The sequence below is a fragment of the Puntigrus tetrazona genome, chromosome 12, assembly GCF_018831695.1.
Source record: "Puntigrus tetrazona isolate hp1 chromosome 12, ASM1883169v1, whole genome shotgun sequence".
NCBI lineage: Eukaryota > Metazoa > Chordata > Actinopteri > Cypriniformes > Cyprinidae > Puntigrus > Puntigrus tetrazona.
Genome location: NC_056710.1, coordinates 2716676 through 2737727, shown reverse-complemented (window position 1 = coordinate 2737727; position 21052 = coordinate 2716676). Strand labels below are relative to the sequence as shown.

Sequence of the window (21052 nt, the reverse complement as noted above, 5' to 3'; positions counted from 1 at the left end):
TATACATATTTGACTATACAAATATAATTTCTTGGTAGCTCTTTTGGTTGGTTCATAGTTAAGTAAAGGGCGGGATACACATTTGCATAGTGATTAGTTTTATGGAATAATGAATTTAATAAATAATTTGAAACCGTTTCCTGTCTGAGTAATAATACATAACACTTTGTCAGCAGAACGCAGCTCACATGCTCAATTTATTCATAATTGAATTAATTTGCTGATTTATTACAAACACAACCGCCGCTTGATGTGGAAAAGGGGTTGTTCACTCCATTAAACCACATAAAAAGAAATCAACGTCCCATCACGAAAACATGTCAAAGACAAAGCAAAATGGTGGCAATCTTGTGAAATGAATGCAATCAAACAATCTTGTTTAAAAACGACGAGTGTAACGGGACCAAAGAAAATAGCAGCAGAACTCAAAACAGCACAAAGTGGAGCAATTTAATAGTGCGATCAAAGTAAAATCTATTTTGATTCATCGAAACCACTTCAGTGTAAAATACATTTATGAAACAAAATATAGCAAAGAAACATGATGCATTGTAACACTAGGACCAAGCGATCGTTAAAAATGGCAAATGCTCTTTTATTTTTCCTGTGTTGAAAAGTTTCCTGAAAAATCTATTATATTTCTATTATCTGAAATCTATTATATTTCATTATATTACAAATATTAAATATTACAACAAAAATGTAATTGTTAGTCTAGTAAGATCTGCAGATATATTTGCAGAACCTTAAAGGTACTCAAATATACATATTAGTACTAATGGTACATACTACATACACAAATAAGTGACCTTATTCCTAAGAGTGTAATCTATATAGTAAATGCAAACAAAACCTTTATCTAGAAGTTAAAAATAGCCTTGTTGGCAGCTTCTCTGATTATCTGGTCACAAGCAACAAACAAGAAGTTTTTTAAATTGCCCAGCTTTGCTGATGTGACTGACCTTGGTAGTGATGCCAAGAGATGCTCCATTGTCCAGCAGGATGGATGCCACGTCTTTGTGGCCATCGCGGGCGGCCAGGTGGAGCGGCGTGTATCCAGATGTGGTGGTGGCGTCAGGTGAAGCCCCATGTTGCAGCAGTTGCTGAACTATATCTGGCTTTCCCAGGCGACTGGATATATGCAGCGGGGTCTGATCGTCCTACACAAACAAACACAAGACTTGCTAGTTTTTTACCTGTTCATTTTTTCTTAGTAGAGGTTATAAGATGCTAGACCATTTTAGTATTTCCTTACAGTACTGCAAAACTAAATGCAATGAGGCAACACTCGTTTTAGGGAATCGTGAAGAAGATTAGGGCACTTTTGAAAGTCTTTGTATCAGCACAAACAAACAGGCAACATTAGTTTAGATTGACTGCATTGCATTCCATAGCTATTAATTACATTTACATTACTTTACATTTAGTCGACTCTTTTATTGAAAGCAACTTACAAATGATAACAATAGAAGAAACCAACAGAAGAACAATAATATGCAAGTGCTTTGGTTTTGGTTTACCAATGTAGGAAGGTTTTTATATAGTCCATGTATGTCCCCAGAATGTGTCTGTGAAGTTTCAGCTCAAAATACATTTTATTACATAATTTTGAAAATGGAAACAAGCTGTTTTTGTGCATGTTTCTTTAAATGCAAAAAACATCTGCTTCATTTTGATGTCTTTTGTGCTGAAATCATGGCATGGGAGTACTAAACTAAGTCCTCTTTCATGTCTTATAGCACTCTAACTGTCAAATACAAAAGTTTATGTTAAAAATAAACAAACATAAGTTACAAAAACAATGTCTGTGAAGATGTCTGTGGATTTTTATCGTTACAGAGTGGCTATATACAAACATTTATATTATAAATATATACACATAAAATTAAATTTTTCATAATAGTTGCCCTTTAACATAAATGGTTATGGCTTTTGTTATTGTCAAACGCAAATAAAGCAGCACATACAGTACATAGCTTCCTACCTGGTCTCATAAAAAATAGGTACCTCTGTGCACTTTTTGTGCAACATCGTTTTATGTACTTTACTGCACGTTTTGCCGCAGTTTCACAGAGAAATGTCTGCTGAGTGGCGCTAAAACACAGCTTCAATACGGGACCCTGGCACATTTTTATCAAGTTGCTGTTTTTTATTACGTTGCTTCAGTTACATATCGTGATGGTTCAGAATTCAAATATCCACCACTAAAAGTAAATGCTCTATCATGTTGTAAATATGCCCTAAACAAAATTCAAAACTAAACCTACCCGATAGTGTTAACAAATGTAAAACTGATATCAAAAGGCATTTGTTGATGCAACCGTGCCATTTCAACTTCTTTTTACACAGATAAGAAGTGTTTTGTCAAACTGTTTTGCACGGTGCTTTCCATCGCCTAAATGCAACGCTGTATCACGTGAGCGACTATGAAAACCCATAGATATGAAGCTGAAGTTGTGTAATGCTAATGTTCAAAAGCATCAGTTTTCAAATCTTGCAGCAAATTAATAAAGTTTTGAAACAGTAACATGATATTATTCAAGCAACGGTCTGAAAATTACACTTTATTAATCAAAACTTTGTAATAATAAAATAAAAGGTGTCTAGTGTTCATTTCTTTTATGTTATGTACTTATTAGTACATATTTCGTGGCTTGCTAAAAAGTGCACCAAGGTACGTTAATGCCATGACACCAGGTAGTTCATATCTCTCACTCACCTTGGCTTTTGCATCCACATCTGCTCCATTCGCCACCAGAAATTTCACCACGTTTGCCTGTCCAGCCCTGGCAGCCATATGAAGCGCCGTCTCTCCCCTCTAAAACACACACAGAGGAAGCTTCTGGAAAAAAGGTACTACTGTGTTTGGACAGTAAGCCTTTGTGTGCGCAGAGACTCAGCCCCTCTGCCCTCTGTCTTGCTTTTGACACGCTCCCCAACAAAACTTAATGCGTGTTTCTACGGTAACAGTGGCTCGCCGTTGGCCCACAGCCTGTCAGATGGGGAACAGTCAAGCATGATTACAGTCTGACTGTACTCTAATTACAGTAGACTAAGGAGCCCCAACCTGCGGTCAGACGTATGTTTAAGCACATGGACGGAGACTGTTATTACCCTAAAAGGCTGTATGAAACGGGAGACCAAACCAATGTGGCAAGCAATGACACGTTCCAGAGAGGAAACATGGCTGGACTCTGGGGCTTCGCTAAAATGTTTTGTTTTACTTCGTTTTTTCATTATCAAAAGGAAATGGTTTGTTTAGTGCTGGTGGGCTTGAGGACGGCTGTACTCACCACATTCATTGTGTTAGGAGACGCTCCGTGATTTGTCAACTGAGTCACAATGTTTTCATGGCCCATAAAAGCGGCCACATGAATCGGCGTGAGTCCAGACTGCCAGAGACACAGAAATATGCAGCTTTGAAGCAATGGGAACTGCATGCTAAAGCAAATATTACCTCATTTGAAAACACACATGTTGTTTTTCAAAACAACAGCATATCTGATTGAAACAGTGTATGTCTAACTCTGTGAAATGCTTCATTGCTATGCGTGAAAAAAACATTTCGGCCCTAGATTAAAGATGAACCATGCCGAGAAATAAACTTGCAGTTGTGAGATACTGTATATACAAGAAATAGTCACAATGACTAGAAGCAACTGCGAGATTTAAAGCCACAATGCCGGATATTAAGTCACATTGTGAGTTAAAAGTTCAAAATTCTAAAAAACTAAGTAGTTTTGATATATGAAGTCACATTGCAAGATATAAGTCGACCATGAAACTTTAAAAAAAGTATAAATTCAATTTTAGCCACATGTAGTGATAACTATAATACAAAAAAAATATATATTTTTGAGACAAATACAAGCTTTGTAATGTCATTTAACAGCACAATTTCCATCCAGAGCAATCAGAAGAGTAGAAGGGTACGCTTTATAAACCTTATCAACTTTGCTCATGAATATTAATTAGGTGACATAACATTTATATTTGGTTGATTGGTAAAATGTAGGTAAATGGGTCAAAGTTCTGAAAATGCAGGCAGCTGGTCTTATAGTCATGGTATAAATATGATTTGGCTTATATATGATAAGCCCCCCCCTAAATAATTATGTGCTAAAATGTGGGGGAGGCATGTCTCTACATTTACAAAAGTAGCTACATCTGGTTTTCACACATACACCAAACCAACATTTCTTACTAAAACATAAGCAAAGTTTTTTGCATTCAGAGGTATTAAACTGTTGAGGCCAAAGAGCATGGTAAAGCAAGTTCTGCAAATGTACAGTAGATATTAATAAAAAATCTCTCTCACCTCAGTCACAGCCTGAATGGACGCTCCGTGTTTCAGCAGCAGCTCCATCACTTTAATCCTGTTCTTCTTGCAAGCGATGTGAAGCGGTGTGAAACCATTCTACAGAGAGAGAAAAAGAGACTTTTACTCCAACTTACTAATGAAAATCTGGTTTCTTTCTACCCGTAACCAGATGACTAAAGAGTTATCAAAGCTTTGTTTCCAGACGAATGAAAACACGTGGCTTCTGCTGCTCAAGCCTTGGCAGACTTGTCTTTCTACAGTTTTCTTTCTTTCTTCCTTTTTTCCTCATAAACTGCAGAGACACGCCCGTTCTGTAACCATTACTTCAGAGCATGACAGTATTCACTGTGCTCTTTGCCAAAAGAGGCTTTTTACAGATCGCCATGGCGCTGTGCAGAAACAAAACATGTTACAAGTCAAAACCTTCCCAAGTGCTAACATATAAAATTTGGAAGGTACCATCTAAGGTGGAAGCCAAAGGGGGAAAAAAGAGTTCTGGGATTTTATGAGACTAGTAAACTTTTTTTGTGTGTGTGTGACTAGAAAGTTCTCAATCAGGCTTTGGTTTTGTACTAAAGTAACATCTGATTGTTTGATTGTATACTTAAGTCGTAAAAAACACAAATTTAAAAAATATATCACATTATTGGAGTAAGTGTAGGTTGATGGTTCTTTATCAAGATATTGTAAAGTGTACCAAACCTTACATCTATAGCCATACGTCTGGCAATTGGAGTCTACAGTTTGAGTGTTTTGTTTGTTAGACAGGATCAAAAAAGTCAAAAAAGAGTCTCACCAGTGCTTTGGCATTGGGATTGGCCTTCTTGTCCACGAGGACCTTGGCAACTTTGTAGTGTCCGCAGTGTGCAGCGACATGCAGGGCTGTCAGATAATCATTGGTGACATCGTCCACGGGCACGTCATGATGAAGCAAGAGCTGAACGCAGTTCAGATGATCTCCTTGCGTGGCCATGTGCAACGGTGAAAGGCCGTTCTGTTGAAACCCACAACGATCTAGGTTATGCTGAAATTAAATAACTGAAGGACATTTTAACTTTTTCAACCATTCTCTATTTAGTAGGAATCATGGATCGAATCTAAAGTTTTTCATTTTTCTAAGAATTCAGAGAAGCAAATGTAAACTTTTAAAATCTAATAAAGCCATAATCCCCTCGAAAAGGACATCTGGGGTAAAAGAACAGCGAGAGAGTATTTATACGTCACTATTTGTACTAAAACAATTGGTCCATTGTGACACTGATCGGCTAAGATATTATCTAATTTGGCAAGAAGTCTGTGACCATGTTTTGCTTTGCTTTCAGATTCCAGGAAAGTGTTGCAATGGAAAAACAGAAGAAAAAATGATAATGTCACATCTGCATACACTTAAAGGAACAGTCCATTCAAAAATGATGTCATTCCCTTGCCATCATGTCATTCCAAGCCCATGTAACCCTTATTAGAACACAAAAAAAGTTGATATGACTTGTAATATTTGCATTCATGCATTTAGCAGACACTTTGATCTAAAGAGTAACAAAAGCAGTTTGTGTGAGTTTGTACAGTAAATGCATTGGTTTATGGGTGTGGGGTGGTTAAGTGCTTGTCGAAGTGGTGTGTCTTCAGCTGCTTTGTACAATTTGTGATGGTCTTAGCAAGATCAGACTTCACTGACACTATTGGAAAGAACAAAACTTCAGCTAAACTGAGCTGGACAATAACACTAACTTTGTAATGTTGATGCAGTTATTGAACAAAACTGAATCAACACAGAAGCGGCTGTATATTTGCTCATTGATTTGAATTAACATTAAACTAAACTGAGCTGAATAATGACACTATTGTCCTCTGTAGAGTAAAAATATATATTTATGAATTTATTTTCCTGTTTCTTACTGTAAAGCCGCTTTAACACAAATCTGCACTTTTCCATATAACAACGGTGTACAAACCATTTCATTTTAGTTTTCAGCATTTCTTACTCTTTGGTACATACAATTACTGTTTACTTTATAGTCCAAAAAGAGTAGCATAAACATTCTTCAAACTATCTACTTTGGTGTTTCACAATAGAGGTTTGGAACAACATGACCATAAGAAAGAATATGCATTTTCTGAATAAGCATTTTCTGACAGGCTATGCATTTATGTGCAAAACACCATATCTAACCTTTGTCTTAGAGAGGATGGGTGCTCCACGATCAAGTAACATCTCAACTACTTGCTCATGACCGCTCCTCGCTCCACAATGTAAAGGTGTCAGGCCGTCCTGTAGATTTGAAAACAAGCACGCATATATATTACACACTGCCCCACCAACAGGTGCCACAATCTACAAGCATCAGCCATCATTAACATTACAGTCCTTCCCATGTGACATGTGACAATATGTCAAATACACAATGAAAGACAGCATTCTTCTACTGGAGAATGAGAAATGGGCAACATCTGTATGCAATTTCTCTTCGACGGTGGTGCCAAACACATGTAACCTGAGGGCTGCGGTTGTTATCATTTATTAGAATCAAACAGCACGTATCCCTGAATTATCCCATTCAGATAAATTGTCTTTTCATCTTGAAAAGCAGCTGAAAATGGCCACAAATAAACAGCATTTCTCTGAATCTTAATATGCAATTTGTTTTATTATATAGAATATACACATGTGAAATAAATGCAGTGGGGAAAACCATGCGCTCACTTCCTCTGACGAGTTAAATATAGAGCTGTAAAAGAAAGACGGTCTGTGTGGTTTGACTGCTTGCGGCACTGACCTTGGTTTTGGCGTCGATTCGGGCTCCTCTCTCCAGCAGCAGCCTGACCATGTTGGCATTTCCTCTTTTCGATGCCACATGGAGAGGTGTGATGTCATTCTGCCACAACAAAAAGATAAAACTAATATTTAGGTTTATTACATGTATAGACATACAGAACTATATTGGTGACTGTATTAGATCTGACAAATCTGATATGATACAAATAATTAATTTTTTTCAGAAAAACTATTTTTCAAGGAAGACTTTCCATTATTATTTTATTTAATAAATGCACATTTTCCATTAAACATCACATGAACATGTTTATTAGTCAGAAAACAGGATTTTTCCATTAAAATGTTTTAAGGGAAAATGGACTGTGTTATTTATTTTGTATTTAATTATTATTTTGTATTTAATTATTGTGTGTTTTTCACTTTTAGTAATTTTACTCCATGTAAACTAAACTAATGCTGCTACAAATGTCAAAAACACAATGGCTTATTACTTTAATGTCAGCTAATGTTATGTACATAAAACTGTTGAAATGAAAACTTAATTTTCATTGTAAATGTTCATTATTCACTGAAAATGAAGTCAATCACAGGAAGTAAAAAACAAACTAGTAATCTGCAGACAATTCTACAGTAAACCTTACCAATCAAGAGCATCTATTAATGTTTTAACAGAGATTGTTTTATTTTGCTACTGTATATTTCTTAATAAAAAAAAAATATGCCCATGGCAACCATACATACATTAATACAGTATTCAATAATACTGTCTATAGCTGCAGAGGCACAAATGAATTGCACAGCGTCATACTGTAGTCACTGTAGTATTGGGCTACACCACCCTCTAGTGATAGCTTACAAAATCTGTAATTTACTATGACAAACTGCTTAGCATTTTAAAAAGATAGTTGACACTAAGCTGAGACTGAATATTTAAATACACAATACTGGACTCTTTGACACGGAAAGATGTAGTATATTCCACAACAAGGAGTCAGATCTATAGGATCAATCGTCAGGGTCAAAGAGCTGCTGAGACACTGGGAAACACTAGGTCTAAACCAGTGAAGGGGAAATCTGTGTATGCAGTGCCAAAATGGTGTCTGGATCAGGCGTTGTATCTTTTCATCTTTATTACTCTGAGACCAAGGACTGTCATTTGTTTGGCTGGGACGCTGCACTGATTGTATCATGCTTGTCAGTGTGCAAAGCATTCCAGATCCAAGTATGTGAGAGTTTCTTAAAAAAAGGATACTACTCATTATTTATATGTGAGAAATTTTCATTAAATGTTGGGTAAATATGCACAATCCTTTTTGGGGCGATTTCAGTCCATGTTTTAAATATTGTATGACGTGAAATGGTTTTACTCAAGGACAAAAACCACATTTAGAGCATGACCCTGTTCTGACCCCAGTGTAGTTTATTACACCGTGCACTTCACTATTACAGAATCTTTCAGCAGGAGTTCATGTCCTTACCCTTGCCTTGAAGTCTACGGCAGCCCCTCGGTTCAGAAGCAGCGTCGCTACATTGATATTACCGTAATGAGCCGCAATGTGGAGAGGGGTGAAGCCACTCTAGAGAGGGACAGAGAGAAATAGAGTGCAGGGGTCAAAATGTCACATACAGAACTCTGAAGGCCCTGACCCCAAGTCACCTGACCTGACCTCATCCTCTACATATAAAAAAGACGACACCAGGCCAGGCGTACTGCAGTAAATCAGTAAAACAGATGACCTTAGCGCAACACTGAGAGAAGACACATCCTTCACTTGATCCCTCGCAGATTGTAAATTCAATCTGGCTGATTAATTCTTTTGCTTTGGTCTGGACAGTAATCTTTAATGTTTAATCTAATACTTAAGCTCTCCGTCGATGTGGTTGCAATAGAAGGGAGGATTTTTTCATTTCAAAGGATGTGCTTTCCTCATATATACAAAGCCTTTATAACAGCAACCTTCAGCCCAAATTTTAATTGACATTTAGATACGAAGCTTTAGTGGAGGTGAACCCATGATGTTAATGTGTGCAAACATGCATACAGTGCACTGCATTTAACAATGTGCTTCTAAAACATCTAAAATCTAAAGGTTTCTCTGACTACAATCACATTTGAATATTTCCTTTATACAGTAACCAATAGCTTCAATAGTCATTAAGCCACTGCAAATTTGACAGAGCAGTTGAGCTGTAGACGAAATATCAAACTATTATTCTCAGTTTTGTAAGTGGTTAATACTGTATTTAAGTTAATATCATGCAGTGCAAATTGGAGTTGTTAAGTTGCAGGAGAGCTGGAAGAAATCTGGAAGCCATGCTGACTGTGAAGAGAAGAGAAGAGAAGAGAAGAGAAGAGAAGAGAAGAGAAGAGAAGAGAAGAGAAGAGACAAGAAGAGACAAGAAGAGACAAGAAGAGACAAGAAGAGACAAGAAGTTGAAGTATAAAAGAAGTAGACCAGAGGACAAGTAGAGAAAACAAAGCGAGAAGGACAAAATGAGAAGTAATAAAAGTATTAAATGAGAGGACATGAGACAGGAAAAGAAAAGAAGAAATGAAACAGTAAAGCATGACGTCACAAGAGAAGAGATGAATATAGGTGTAAATCAGAGCAAAAGAGAAACGATTAGACCATCCAGATAAGAATAAGCGATAAAACAACAAAATGAAATCAAAATGAAGGAACTAATAAAGAAAACAAAGAAATAAAACAAGAAGAGACAAAACAAGAAGAGAGTAGAGGAGAAAAGAAATGAAGAGATAAAAGTAGAAGAGAAGAGAAGGTCAGTAGCTCTTTCTGCTGACACCTGCTAGGGGGGTAATGTCATGCATGAGACAGGACGAATACTCTGCAGCTGAGGAGTCTGATTCTATGCTTCAGGACAGTACTAGATGTCTGGGCTTTGGTCTAAAAGAGCATTTAGATTTATATGTGAAAGGAATTTAAGTATAAAGCAAATTCTGACATTTAAAATTCAAGCTGGTTTTACCACGAGGGCAGACTATTCTGATCACCAGAATATGTTGTGTTTTCGGGATATTTGTGTGCAAGATGATTTGCTACGCTAACCACTAAGACTTGATTAGTTTTATTAGGTACTTTAAGGAAACAGCATGCCTGTATGGTCCATCATCTGGACCAGAACCAAACCGACACAAGCGAGTTGGAACACAAGACATTTGGGGCCCAACTATCCCAGTTTATTATACAAAAACAGCCAGCGGGCCAATGGTAGGTGACTTCTTGAGCAGAACTATCTGTGCAACCAAATGTCGGAAAACCTACAATCATAATCTTACAATTCCACTCCGGTACAGAAATTACACAAACAATACAAAAAACTCTCTCAGCTGCAGACCTCGACCGGTTAAACAAGTATTTCCTCTCCATGCTAGTTTTCCGCTGGCCGTTAGTAAAAGAAGCGCCAATTTACTGAGACAAAAAAGCAATGAGCAGGGGCAGGAGGGGATAGGGCGGCAGCCACAGCAGCAGCGTGATGTGGACGCTTTGTGAGGTGTGTAACATTTGTACATGTATACCTCTGTCGTTCTATTCACCATCATCTAGAAGGACCACCAGAGCGGGAGGAGAAAGAATGGTCTTATTAGTGTTCACAAAGTCACAATGGGAGCATCAAGCTGTACGGTGGCTACATCGTGAGGGAGAGCGACAAACCACACATCACACGACACCACAAGGGCTTAACTGGATGGTGCATTTACTAGTTGCCTACGGTTTAACTCTTTGGTATTTGCTTTAAACTGGCGTGTGATTGAAGATGATGCTTTAAGTAAATTTACAATGAGCATCTCCCATCATGCATCATTGAATTAGAGCCACCACAAAGTCTGTTTAGATGTATATTGCGTTAATTCCAAAATACAGTAATTATCCGATGTGTTTGAATGGAAAGCACCATCAAGTTCTAGATGTAAACTAATGGAAAGACTTGACTGTATATTGGTGGAGGTACCTTGGATTCGACATCTGCATTGTGGTCGTTCTGCAGGAGCAGCGCCGCTGCTTTGGTGTCATCTTTACGAGCGGCAATATGCAGGGCAGGTAGCCGCACCTTTCCCTTGGTGTCATTCTCCAGGAGCAGAGACACCACCTGATCATGACCCTGCTGGAGAGCTACGGCCAGTGGAGTAAAACCATCCTACAAGCACACAACACAAGAATCCTTGAGTATTTCAAAGAGATGTAAACTAAACTACAGAGGTAAAACTACAGAATTCATCTGTGGTGGCAACATTCAAGTGTTTGTATCGATTGTGATTTAGCATTAGCTTCTACAGGGATGAGCAACTCTGGCCCTTTGAACGATCCACTTCCCTGCAGAGTTTTGCTGTTCAAACCTAATCAAGCACACCTGAACAAGATATTCAGTGTCTTTAGGATTATTTGAAAAGTACAGTCAGGTGAGTTTTGCCAGTGCTAAACTCTGTAAGAAACTAGATCTCGAAAGCCAAACTTTCCCAGTCCTGCTCTTTAAAGTCAGGTGTGTCCAATCCTGGTGCCGGAGGGTCAGTATGCTGCAGAGATTAGTTCCTGTCCTCAACCACCTAATCAATATCTTCTGATGTACTAAAACCTGTCAAGGATGTGTGTTTGAGCAGGTTGGAGATAAACTCTGCAGGACATTGGCCCCCAGATGCAGGACTGGACACCCTGTTCTAACATGGATGAATTTAATATTATATAAGTATACACATAGTTTCCTAGAGCAGATGCAAAGGTCTATATCAATATCATTAATTTAAAGGGTTAGTTTGCCCAAAAAATGAAAATGTTGTCATTCATAGCTCACCCTCACAAATGAAGATATTTTTGATGAAACTGGAAAGCCATCTGACTCCTCTCAGATTTCATCAAAAATATCTTAATTTCTGTTCCGAATATGAACAAAGGTCTTGATGAGTAATTAATGACAGAGTTTTCATTTTCATGGTAAATTAACCTTTTAACTACAGCAGGGGTGTCTAATTCTGCTTCTGAATGACCAGTATCATGCAGAGTCTAGCTCAAACACACAACACACTCAAACACAGCTAATCAACATTGTCAGGAATGCTAGAAAAGTCCAAGCAAGTATGTTTGGGCCGGTAGGATGTGACGGGACAGCTGGTTTTAATGTGGATGAATCTGATGGTTTGAAGTGTAAACATGGTTAGCTGTGACCACCATACTAGAGCGTAACTAGCTATATCAAGATCACTGAGAGTAAAAAGTCCTTCAACATGAGTCTATAATACTGTTTCTAGAAGGTAACTCTCCTTTCATTGTCAACACACTTGGAAGTTTCTAGTAATCCTGAAGACCTTGATGAGTGTGTTTTGGTGTGATTAATAAGGACTAGATTTAGAGTCTGCTGGAATATTGTATTCCAGGAGCAGGATTGGAAACCCCTGTTCTACAAGATGTACATCCAAAAAATATGTCATCATAAATGCTCGTCATCTCTAAATAAAAAGACAACATGTATACAAGAATTTAACAAAAACATTGAATATGTGAATATACCATATGAGTGTATCAGCACACTTCCAGTTAATGACAGAACGTTTAAAAAGCAAAAACTTTGATAATTATCAGAGAATGGCTTGACATCAAAATGCTGTAATGCATGTAACCTTTTACGGTTTAATTTTGAATTTCAAACAGACCTTCATTCTCACCAACATGGATCATTAACATGCAAACAGCTCTTCAAACACTGAAGTGTTCTCCAGTGCATAATCACTGTCTGAGAGACACGAGGGCCTGGTACATTCTCAAGGACAGTGACGTCTGGCACCCTGCTCTGTCATGCTCCCACCCACACACACACACACCACACACACTCCAAGCCAGGCATTCAATACCCTTACTGCGCAACTAGTGCTTGCCTGCTGCCTTCAAAAGGACAGCAAGGTCACTGGGTATTCTGAGCAGGCTTTTGTACATATCATTGCTAGAAATACATTGTTTCAGAAGGCTGTTGGGAATTGCAGTGAGGTAAATGATGGATGGTGAGGAAGAGAAGGTTATGCTCACCTCTGTGGCAATGCTCTGACTGGATCCGTTATCCAGCAGGAATTTGACAACGTCCAGGTGGTTTTCCTGGGCAGCCATGTAGAGTGGTGTGAAGCCATTCTGTATCAGAAACATAAATTATAAGAAATGCGTTTCATTCATATTCTCTTTCACTTTACTGAGCGACTAAACAGTCATATACTGCACATCCCAGGCTTTTCTGTGACTTGAATGCAAGATTACATTAGATTAGATCACAGTATGCCTCTGACACACATTAGCACCATCGGCAGGATCATCATACTGCAGTAAAGCTGATCTTTTTTGAAATACCTATAAATTTCAAACATACAGTATGTCTTTTCATTAGAATTTAACAACTACTTTTTCATTCATGAGTGTGAACTGAATTGGTCATGCCCACAGGAATTTGAACTGAAGTTTCAAGTAATGAAAGTAGAGGAAATATTTTGAATATTTGTCCATTTTCAAGTTCAATATTAAACAAACCAATAAACACTGCAATTTTCAACTACTACAAATAAATAATGACCTCAATCATTGAGGCAATCTGGGAAATTACAGTAAGCCTTTTGCCTGCACAGTCCACAAATCAAAAGTTAATTTATAAAATATATATGTCTTAGTTAGCTTAGCTTAATCACTTTAGTAGCAGTCAATGCTACTGTATAATAACATACATTTTCACTTTGTTATGTTTATAATACGCATGATAAATAGTGTTTTAAGTAGTTGGTGATCTTAAATGAGCAGTAAACCAGAAGTTAGCTATGATTAGCTAGCTCTTAGTAGTTATTTTTTTACTTCTCTCATAAGTGGTTGCGAGAGTAACGAAAGCTCAAATTCTGTGTTAATCTGTATAGTTTTTTGTTATGCAAACACAAATTTAGTCTGAGTCTGGGTTTCAGCACTAACATACAGTACCACAGATGAAATGAGTCAGCTATAAAAGTAGCTAGCTAGCTAATATTGACAAACATGGGGTACACATAGTGTAAATCATTTTTTATACTACAGTGCAAAAAGAACAACCTTTAAAAATACACTCTTCCAGCAATCCCCTGTAGGAACCTTTTTTTCAAACATATAACAATTTGCAATCAGCCTCCTCATTTACCAAGCGAGTGTCTCTATTTTAGGCACTGCAGTGTGAGAAAGAAGAACCAGGCTGCACTTGTGATAAGTTCTGGAGATAAAACATAGTCTGTCTCTAGTCTCCCGCACACGTGTGTTTAATTTTGGACTCCCCAAGGACTGTTTCGGTGACAAGGCAAAAACGCATGCACTACTACAACTATCGACCATACCAGCTCCCAAATCCCAACAGGTTCTTCTCAAAATGGAGACACAAGTAGGTTATATGTAATGCAGCGCTTCAAAATTCTTTAAGAGCTGTTTGAGGACGAAACTGAGAGCTGCAATGCAACTGGAGCAACTCACATTCTCTGGGGTCAGAACAATGGATTTTATGATAAGCTGACTTTTATGGTTGGTCAATCGCTGTCATGACAGAGCAACAGAGTCTTTTGAGGAGAATTTTGCTGAAGACGTTCTATTGTGTAACTGTATAAGTAGCTACCTGTACAGTAACACATCCGGGAGGTTAATAAGGGGTAGGCTATAAAGCAACCAATGTATATATCTATATATCAAAATCTGCCGAGAAATTTCAATTTGCTAACTATTTTTATTTTTATTTGCTTACTTTAAATTATGAGCAGGTTTTAGCTTGGCAAGCTACTGTACAGTCAAAGTAACAAAATCAAAGTAGCTTCACAAATGCTAGGTTCAATGGCTTACTTGTGCAGGGTGCATTTTTATATTAATAGTATGTTTAAGTCCTGATATTCATATTTATGAGTTGGAACTAGAAAATGAACTGTAAAATTGGAAATTCGATTTCACAAGGGTTTTTTTTTTTGGATTGTTTAAAACTAAATATTTCTTTTAAACTGTACTTCTACAAATGTTAAAACGCATCAGTTTGTTTTTGTTTTCATGTTTTTATTTAATTCATGAATGTGCTGTAAACTGAACCGGTAATTGTACATTGCTACTGTATTTTGTGCATGCTACTTCTAAAAGGAAAAACACAATAATTTCATTCATTTCAGCATAAATGCTACATCTATAGCAACTAAGAAAACTGGGTTTTAAAGGAGGTTTCCAATTCATAATTATGGTTGCAATCATGTGTGTTCAAATTGTAAATACATACTTGTAAGTACATAAATACTATCTTTCTCACATGACTTCAATGCACCATAAGAATGGAAGTGTTTCACAATAAATAAAAAGGCTGACTATACCTGAGACTGGGCGTTGATATTTGCTCCATTGTTCACAAGTTCCTTGACAACATCCGCCTGTCCAGCTAGGGATGCTATATGCAGAGCTGTGTTGCCTTTCTGGAACCAGGAGAACACAAGAGAACAGTTTGATACTGTATACAGTGACCCGATGTTTTTTCACAGACCAGCTGTGTTTTGAAATGCTTCCTCCCTATTTCTGTCACCATTCTAGTACATAAATATCACTTTGAAGAATCCACTTTTCTTCAGAGTTTCTAAAACCTCTACAGACATCCTCCTCTAGAAGATCCTCAGCATGAAATAGATCCAGCTCTTGGTAGAGGCTCAAAGTCAACCTGAACATCAAGCAACGATGACTTTGAAGACTTGCTGATGCAGCAAAGTCCTGCCTATGAAGTCATGCACAGCTGAGTAACACACTTTTCATCTTTAATTCATATGCTCAGCCATCTATACTAGTGCAAATAGTGCCTTTATAGTGGTGTGTTATAATATCTGATCCGACGAGAGGGGTCTTACCTTTGTTGCGGCATCCACAGCGGCACCAAGTTTAATGAGCTCAGACACAACCTCCACGTGGCCTTCTTTAGATGCCAGATGAAGAGCGTTCAACCCATTCTGTACCCAGAGAAACAGATGAATCATAAGAATATATTCATTAACTGCTTATTTACATTATTCGGGATCACAAATTGGCATATCAGAGACAGGCAATATTATTTAACAGTCTACATTACAAATTTTAAGTCTCAAGGGCTGTGGAAGTCTCACGTATGCTTACAAAGGCTGTATTTATGTGATCAAAAATACTATTTAAAATAACTATTTTCTATTTTAATATATTTAAAAAACGTGGAGGGCATGTTACCTACTAAAAAAGTAATTAGAAATAGTTACTAGTTACTTCTCACAAACAGTAACTCATAGTTAACTATATATTATAAAAATAACTAATACCAGGGAAAGTGACTATGCAAATATGTCAAATACACTTAAAATAATCAATTATTATTTATCAGTTAGTAAACTCTCTATAGTCAACTTGGGAACAGAATCGCCTTAGTATTTTTAATAGCATTATAATATGATATTGTGCTAATTTAGCATTATAAGATGATAGAACTTTAGTAATTACAATAACCATAAAACTGGTGGTGGTGCTTAAAATAATAAAAAAAATAACACTGTTATATGCTGTTTTTCATATGTGATATATTTATTTGAATTTTAAATATTTTGTAACATTATATATTTCTTTATTGACTATGTTTATCCAATCAATGCACCCTTTTTGAACAGAAAGAAAAAATTGATTTCCTTTAAGGCACATTTTATTGACCCCATCCTTTAGAATAGTAGTATGTAGCATACACAAGTTAAACGCTAATTTTACAAAATAAAAGATGTATAACCTGGTTGCAAATGTTGATGTCCACACCAGTCTTTATATAATCGAGGGCCTTCTCAAGGTTCCCAGCTCGGGCCGCTCTGAGGTAACTGGCATTACTGTCAGTCTGAAAGAGAAAGAAGTAACGATCAGATTTTCCTCTTCACAACCCCTGACTGATCGATAGGAAAAAAATAACACCATGAGCCGATGCTTTTAATTATAAAGAGAGAGAAGGAAGTCCATAAAAAGAAGAGCTAACGAAATTCAACCTATAGCAAAAAACAAAAACAGAAAAGAAGGAAATGAAGCATATTATTTATGGACATGGCAACCACATAGCGACAAGCAGACAAAGACAAGCACCATTTTTTTTTTCTTTGTTGCCCAAAAGTATTAAATGCTTTGATAACTGAAGTGCAGCTGAGATCTGCAAACAAACAGCTGATTGTGCAGCAGGTCATTGCCAAAAATCCCTCTGCCTCTCCTATGTCTGATAATGGGCTAGCTGATATTTGCAATAACAGAAGCACAAATAAACAGTAATTCTGTGGATAAACCGGCTTTTGTTATGTAAAACAGGGCCTGAGAAACAGCAAGGAAATGTCACAGCTCTAAGAGCGGGATTCCAGAGGCATTCACACGGGAAGTCATCAGCATGAGGAGCAGTAATGGATGCTTTCATCCTGTCAGAGTAAAGACGTCACACACCTGACTAAGCGTACTGGAATTACATGAGTGTGCTGGTCTTTTCCATCCTTCTCATCATTTTTTCCATTTGGAAAAGTGGTTTTGCAGGTGCATTTGCTCACAAAGAATATAAACATCGCATTTTCCAAAATTCAAGTCATTTCTAAAAACGTGCTGCGACTTCTATTCCGCAGCCATTTATATGACGCAATTAATTACACGATTGAGAAAGGTACATGAGTTTAAGGTTATTTATGCATTTTCAAATTCCAAATTTCAAATTCCAATAGTTTTTTTTAAACAGGGGTTTAGACGAAATGTTATTTATAGCGACTGTCACTATAATTGGTTTGTTATATGCTCAAATTTTCCATTCATGCTCCGTTTTAAAAACCGAACTAAAGTGGGTAGTTCATAAATGCACAAAAAAATACATTCAGAAAGAAATTGAAAACATTTTTTGGATGATGCATGAGTTTTTGTGTGATTCTAATAAAAACATGATAGTATTTAATGTTTTTTCACGTGCATGGTGGCCCTGTGTCATAATATATAAATAAATAAAAACAAATCCACGCCCTCCGCTAAAATCCAGCTCTATATTATAAACATGTAACGAAGAAAATTGAAGCTTCTAGTATGTGATCATCTAGCCGCATGCTAATTCCATCACTAGGTGTCAGCTGTAATGAAATAGATGTCAACAGCTGTCCATCCTCGTTTAATGCCAGACATACTCCTCATCTGTCTATGCATTTCTATTTTAACAGGTCTCAGTGCATGGAAGCGCTAAAACATTAGTATTCTAAAGATATGAATGAAGTAAAACCAAAACAGGAAACGATTCAACACAGGGTCATTGCAGCTCTGATACATGACATTAATAAGCATGTAATAACTAGATCAGAGAATAAGGAGTGGTCTGGGCCAGTTCAGAGTCCGGATATTCATACACTGTCAGAGAGAAAGAGAGAGAGAGAGAGAGAGAGAGAGAGAGAGAGAGAGAGAGAGAGAGAGAGAGGGTGTGTCTGCTGTTGCTGCAGTGCTGTAGTCCTGACACACCCCGACACACACATGAACACATGCCGTCTGCATCACAATCCAGTCATGACACACTTTAACATGTATGATTTACGTAACTAAACCCGGGGATCATTTTTCATAACATTTTATATTGATACTCCTACTTAAATACTTCAAACAGTTTCCATACAGTTTGTTAAAATAGAATCAAAAAAGGATTAACCATAAAAATAAGTACGCTTGCAGAATGTCTGCATTCGAGGCATTTATAATATTTAATCAAATGTTTATCGTAGTATTTTTTTTATACTGCAAACAATACCGTTTCTCATGAACCGATGATACTTTCCATCCATTATGACACAACGTCAGTTATTCTGGCAATCTGTGTTTTCTATGGTATGCATGGTAGGGGGCACTGTTACAAATTTTTTGAAACAGTATAGCACCCCCTGATCCAAAAACAAGTGAAATAGAAGACCTGCGTGAACCAGATAGAGGTTGTTTACTCTCAAGTAAGGTATCACGATCACCAAACAGGCTGCAGCACATAAATCAAAACCGTTGATAGACCCTGATCTTTAATGATTTGATGCTTCTGAATCTAATGTGTGATGAAGTCGTTGTGTTGATAAAAAAAGAAGTCCGGCATAGCAACACAGAAACAGTGGCTTAAACGATGGTGTAAAGTTTGGGGCGTGGCCATCTGTTAGTTTAACCAATAGCAGGTAAGGGGAGCTTTCAAGAAATCGGTTCGAAACAGTCATTATTTTTAACATTTCGTTTGGTGATGCTACTGGTGTAGAATTTACGCAGTTCGCCTTTAAATAAATGAGTGTGTATATCTTTGAAAAGCACCCAAACAAACTATAAATAAGGCTGTAAATATTTCACTCGGGTTAATTAGTAATCATTTCATACACTTTCGGTATTTCATGTCTTCTATCAATATCAGTTCCTGGCTTCTGTCTAGCATGTAGAAATGTTATCCTCTGTCTGTGTAATGTGGGCTCAACCTCTGCAGTGTGTGGGAGTTTCCTTTGAACATCTCTCTCTGTCTGTCTGCCTCCCTCTCTCTCTCTCTCTCTCTCTCTCTCTCTCTCTCTCTCTCTCTCTCTTTCTCTCTCGCTGTATGAATTCGTTCTGTAAAGGCCTCAATAAAACCTGCATGAAGTCTTATTCTTTTTTTCTTCAATGTAAATTGAATAATTGATATATTTGTAATAACTAAGCAGTCATTATAAAATGAAGCGCCATCATAAACATTCTAAATAATGTTTTTTTTTTTCGCCATTAAATTAAAAATGTGCCATTAAAATGTTGCTAACACTCCACAAAAAGATTCCATTTGTTTTTGTATTTTTTATTTACATTTATTTTAATTTGTTCATTTAATTTAATTTATTTTAATTTTTAATGCATTTTTTGTTTTTTGGTTAAACAACGAAATACAGCAAATGCAACAAAATGCAGATGATCATTGTTTTTGTTCGTGGTATTTTCAGATAAAAGCTATCTTGCCTAGCACTAGCAACCGGAGACATAACTGTTTTATCCGACACCAGCTCGGCCACGACTCATTGATTTAGCTGTGGGTGTCATGAAGCATTCCGTAGAGTATAAGTAAAACTCAATACACAATGATTAGTTCAATATCCTGGCAAGGAATGGCTATCACAGGCTCATGTATAGATTTAGAAAACGAGATATTTCTTAGAAAGAACATGGAACTCGATCGATGCATCACTACAAAGAAGCCACCTTCGTTTCTAAAGGACCAAAAGGTGAAAGGAACTTGAGAGGCTGAAACAAAAAGAAACAAGCTCTGTCCTGCCGCTGAGGTTGACAGACAGCTCAGATCATCAGAGCGAAGCAATGTCCCGTCCTGCAACCCAGCACCGAATGGATACGGGCTTTACCAGGGATGATCAACAGCCAGCATTAGCAGAAGCCAAGCACAAGCATTACAGGAACACACATGCTAACACACTCCTACAATGACAACAGTTAGAAGGGCTCAAATCTCTAATGCTAATTTACCAGTGTTATGATGCTCCTGCACAGCTATTTAACTGGCCGGTCAGGCAGCACTATTGCTTTTGAGAGAAGACCAGTGATTATAAATTGCAAGGTAAACAAAAAGTTTAAATGAAACAACCGCATAAGCAAAATTGCTGATCATTTGCAATACTATCAATTGCATGCATTTAGAAAATAGATAAGGTATATTGGCATTTCATTTTAAAGCAATTTAAAGATGTGAAACTGTTTAGTACTACATCAGAAAAAAAATAGTATGTTGTGGCAATGTGACTGATACTGATCCTATACTGTATTTAAATTATAATGTAATTATTAATATTATATTAAAGTGTCAATGACTGAATTACTGATGATTACAAATCATTTTAGAAAATAGATATCATTTTCATGTACACTTTAAGGTATTATTAAATCCGTAATAAAAGTCAAAATGTTGTGATAATGTAACACTGATGTTACAAAAATGAA

General features: G+C 37.0%; 1 protein-coding gene across 1 annotated transcript in view; it reads right to left on the bottom strand.

Moving 5' to 3' along the window:
- LOC122355862 (ankyrin-3-like) overlaps nt 1-21052 on the bottom strand; it is a 68331-nt gene that overhangs the window by 46243 nt on the left and 1036 nt on the right. The window contains exons 2-14 of the mRNA XM_043254443.1: nt 16854-16955; nt 15961-16059; nt 15439-15537; nt 13130-13228; nt 11067-11252; nt 8573-8671; nt 7096-7194; nt 6492-6590; nt 5118-5315; nt 4319-4417; nt 3294-3392; nt 2720-2818; nt 963-1160 (exon numbers count right to left, since the gene is read on the bottom strand). Of these exons, the coding sequence (XP_043110378.1) occupies nt 963-1160; nt 2720-2818; nt 3294-3392; nt 4319-4417; nt 5118-5315; nt 6492-6590; nt 7096-7194; nt 8573-8671; nt 11067-11252; nt 13130-13228; nt 15439-15537; nt 15961-16059; nt 16854-16955 (1575 nt within the window). The remainder of the gene's footprint in view (nt 1-962; nt 1161-2719; nt 2819-3293; nt 3393-4318; nt 4418-5117; nt 5316-6491; nt 6591-7095; nt 7195-8572; nt 8672-11066; nt 11253-13129; nt 13229-15438; nt 15538-15960; nt 16060-16853; nt 16956-21052) is intronic.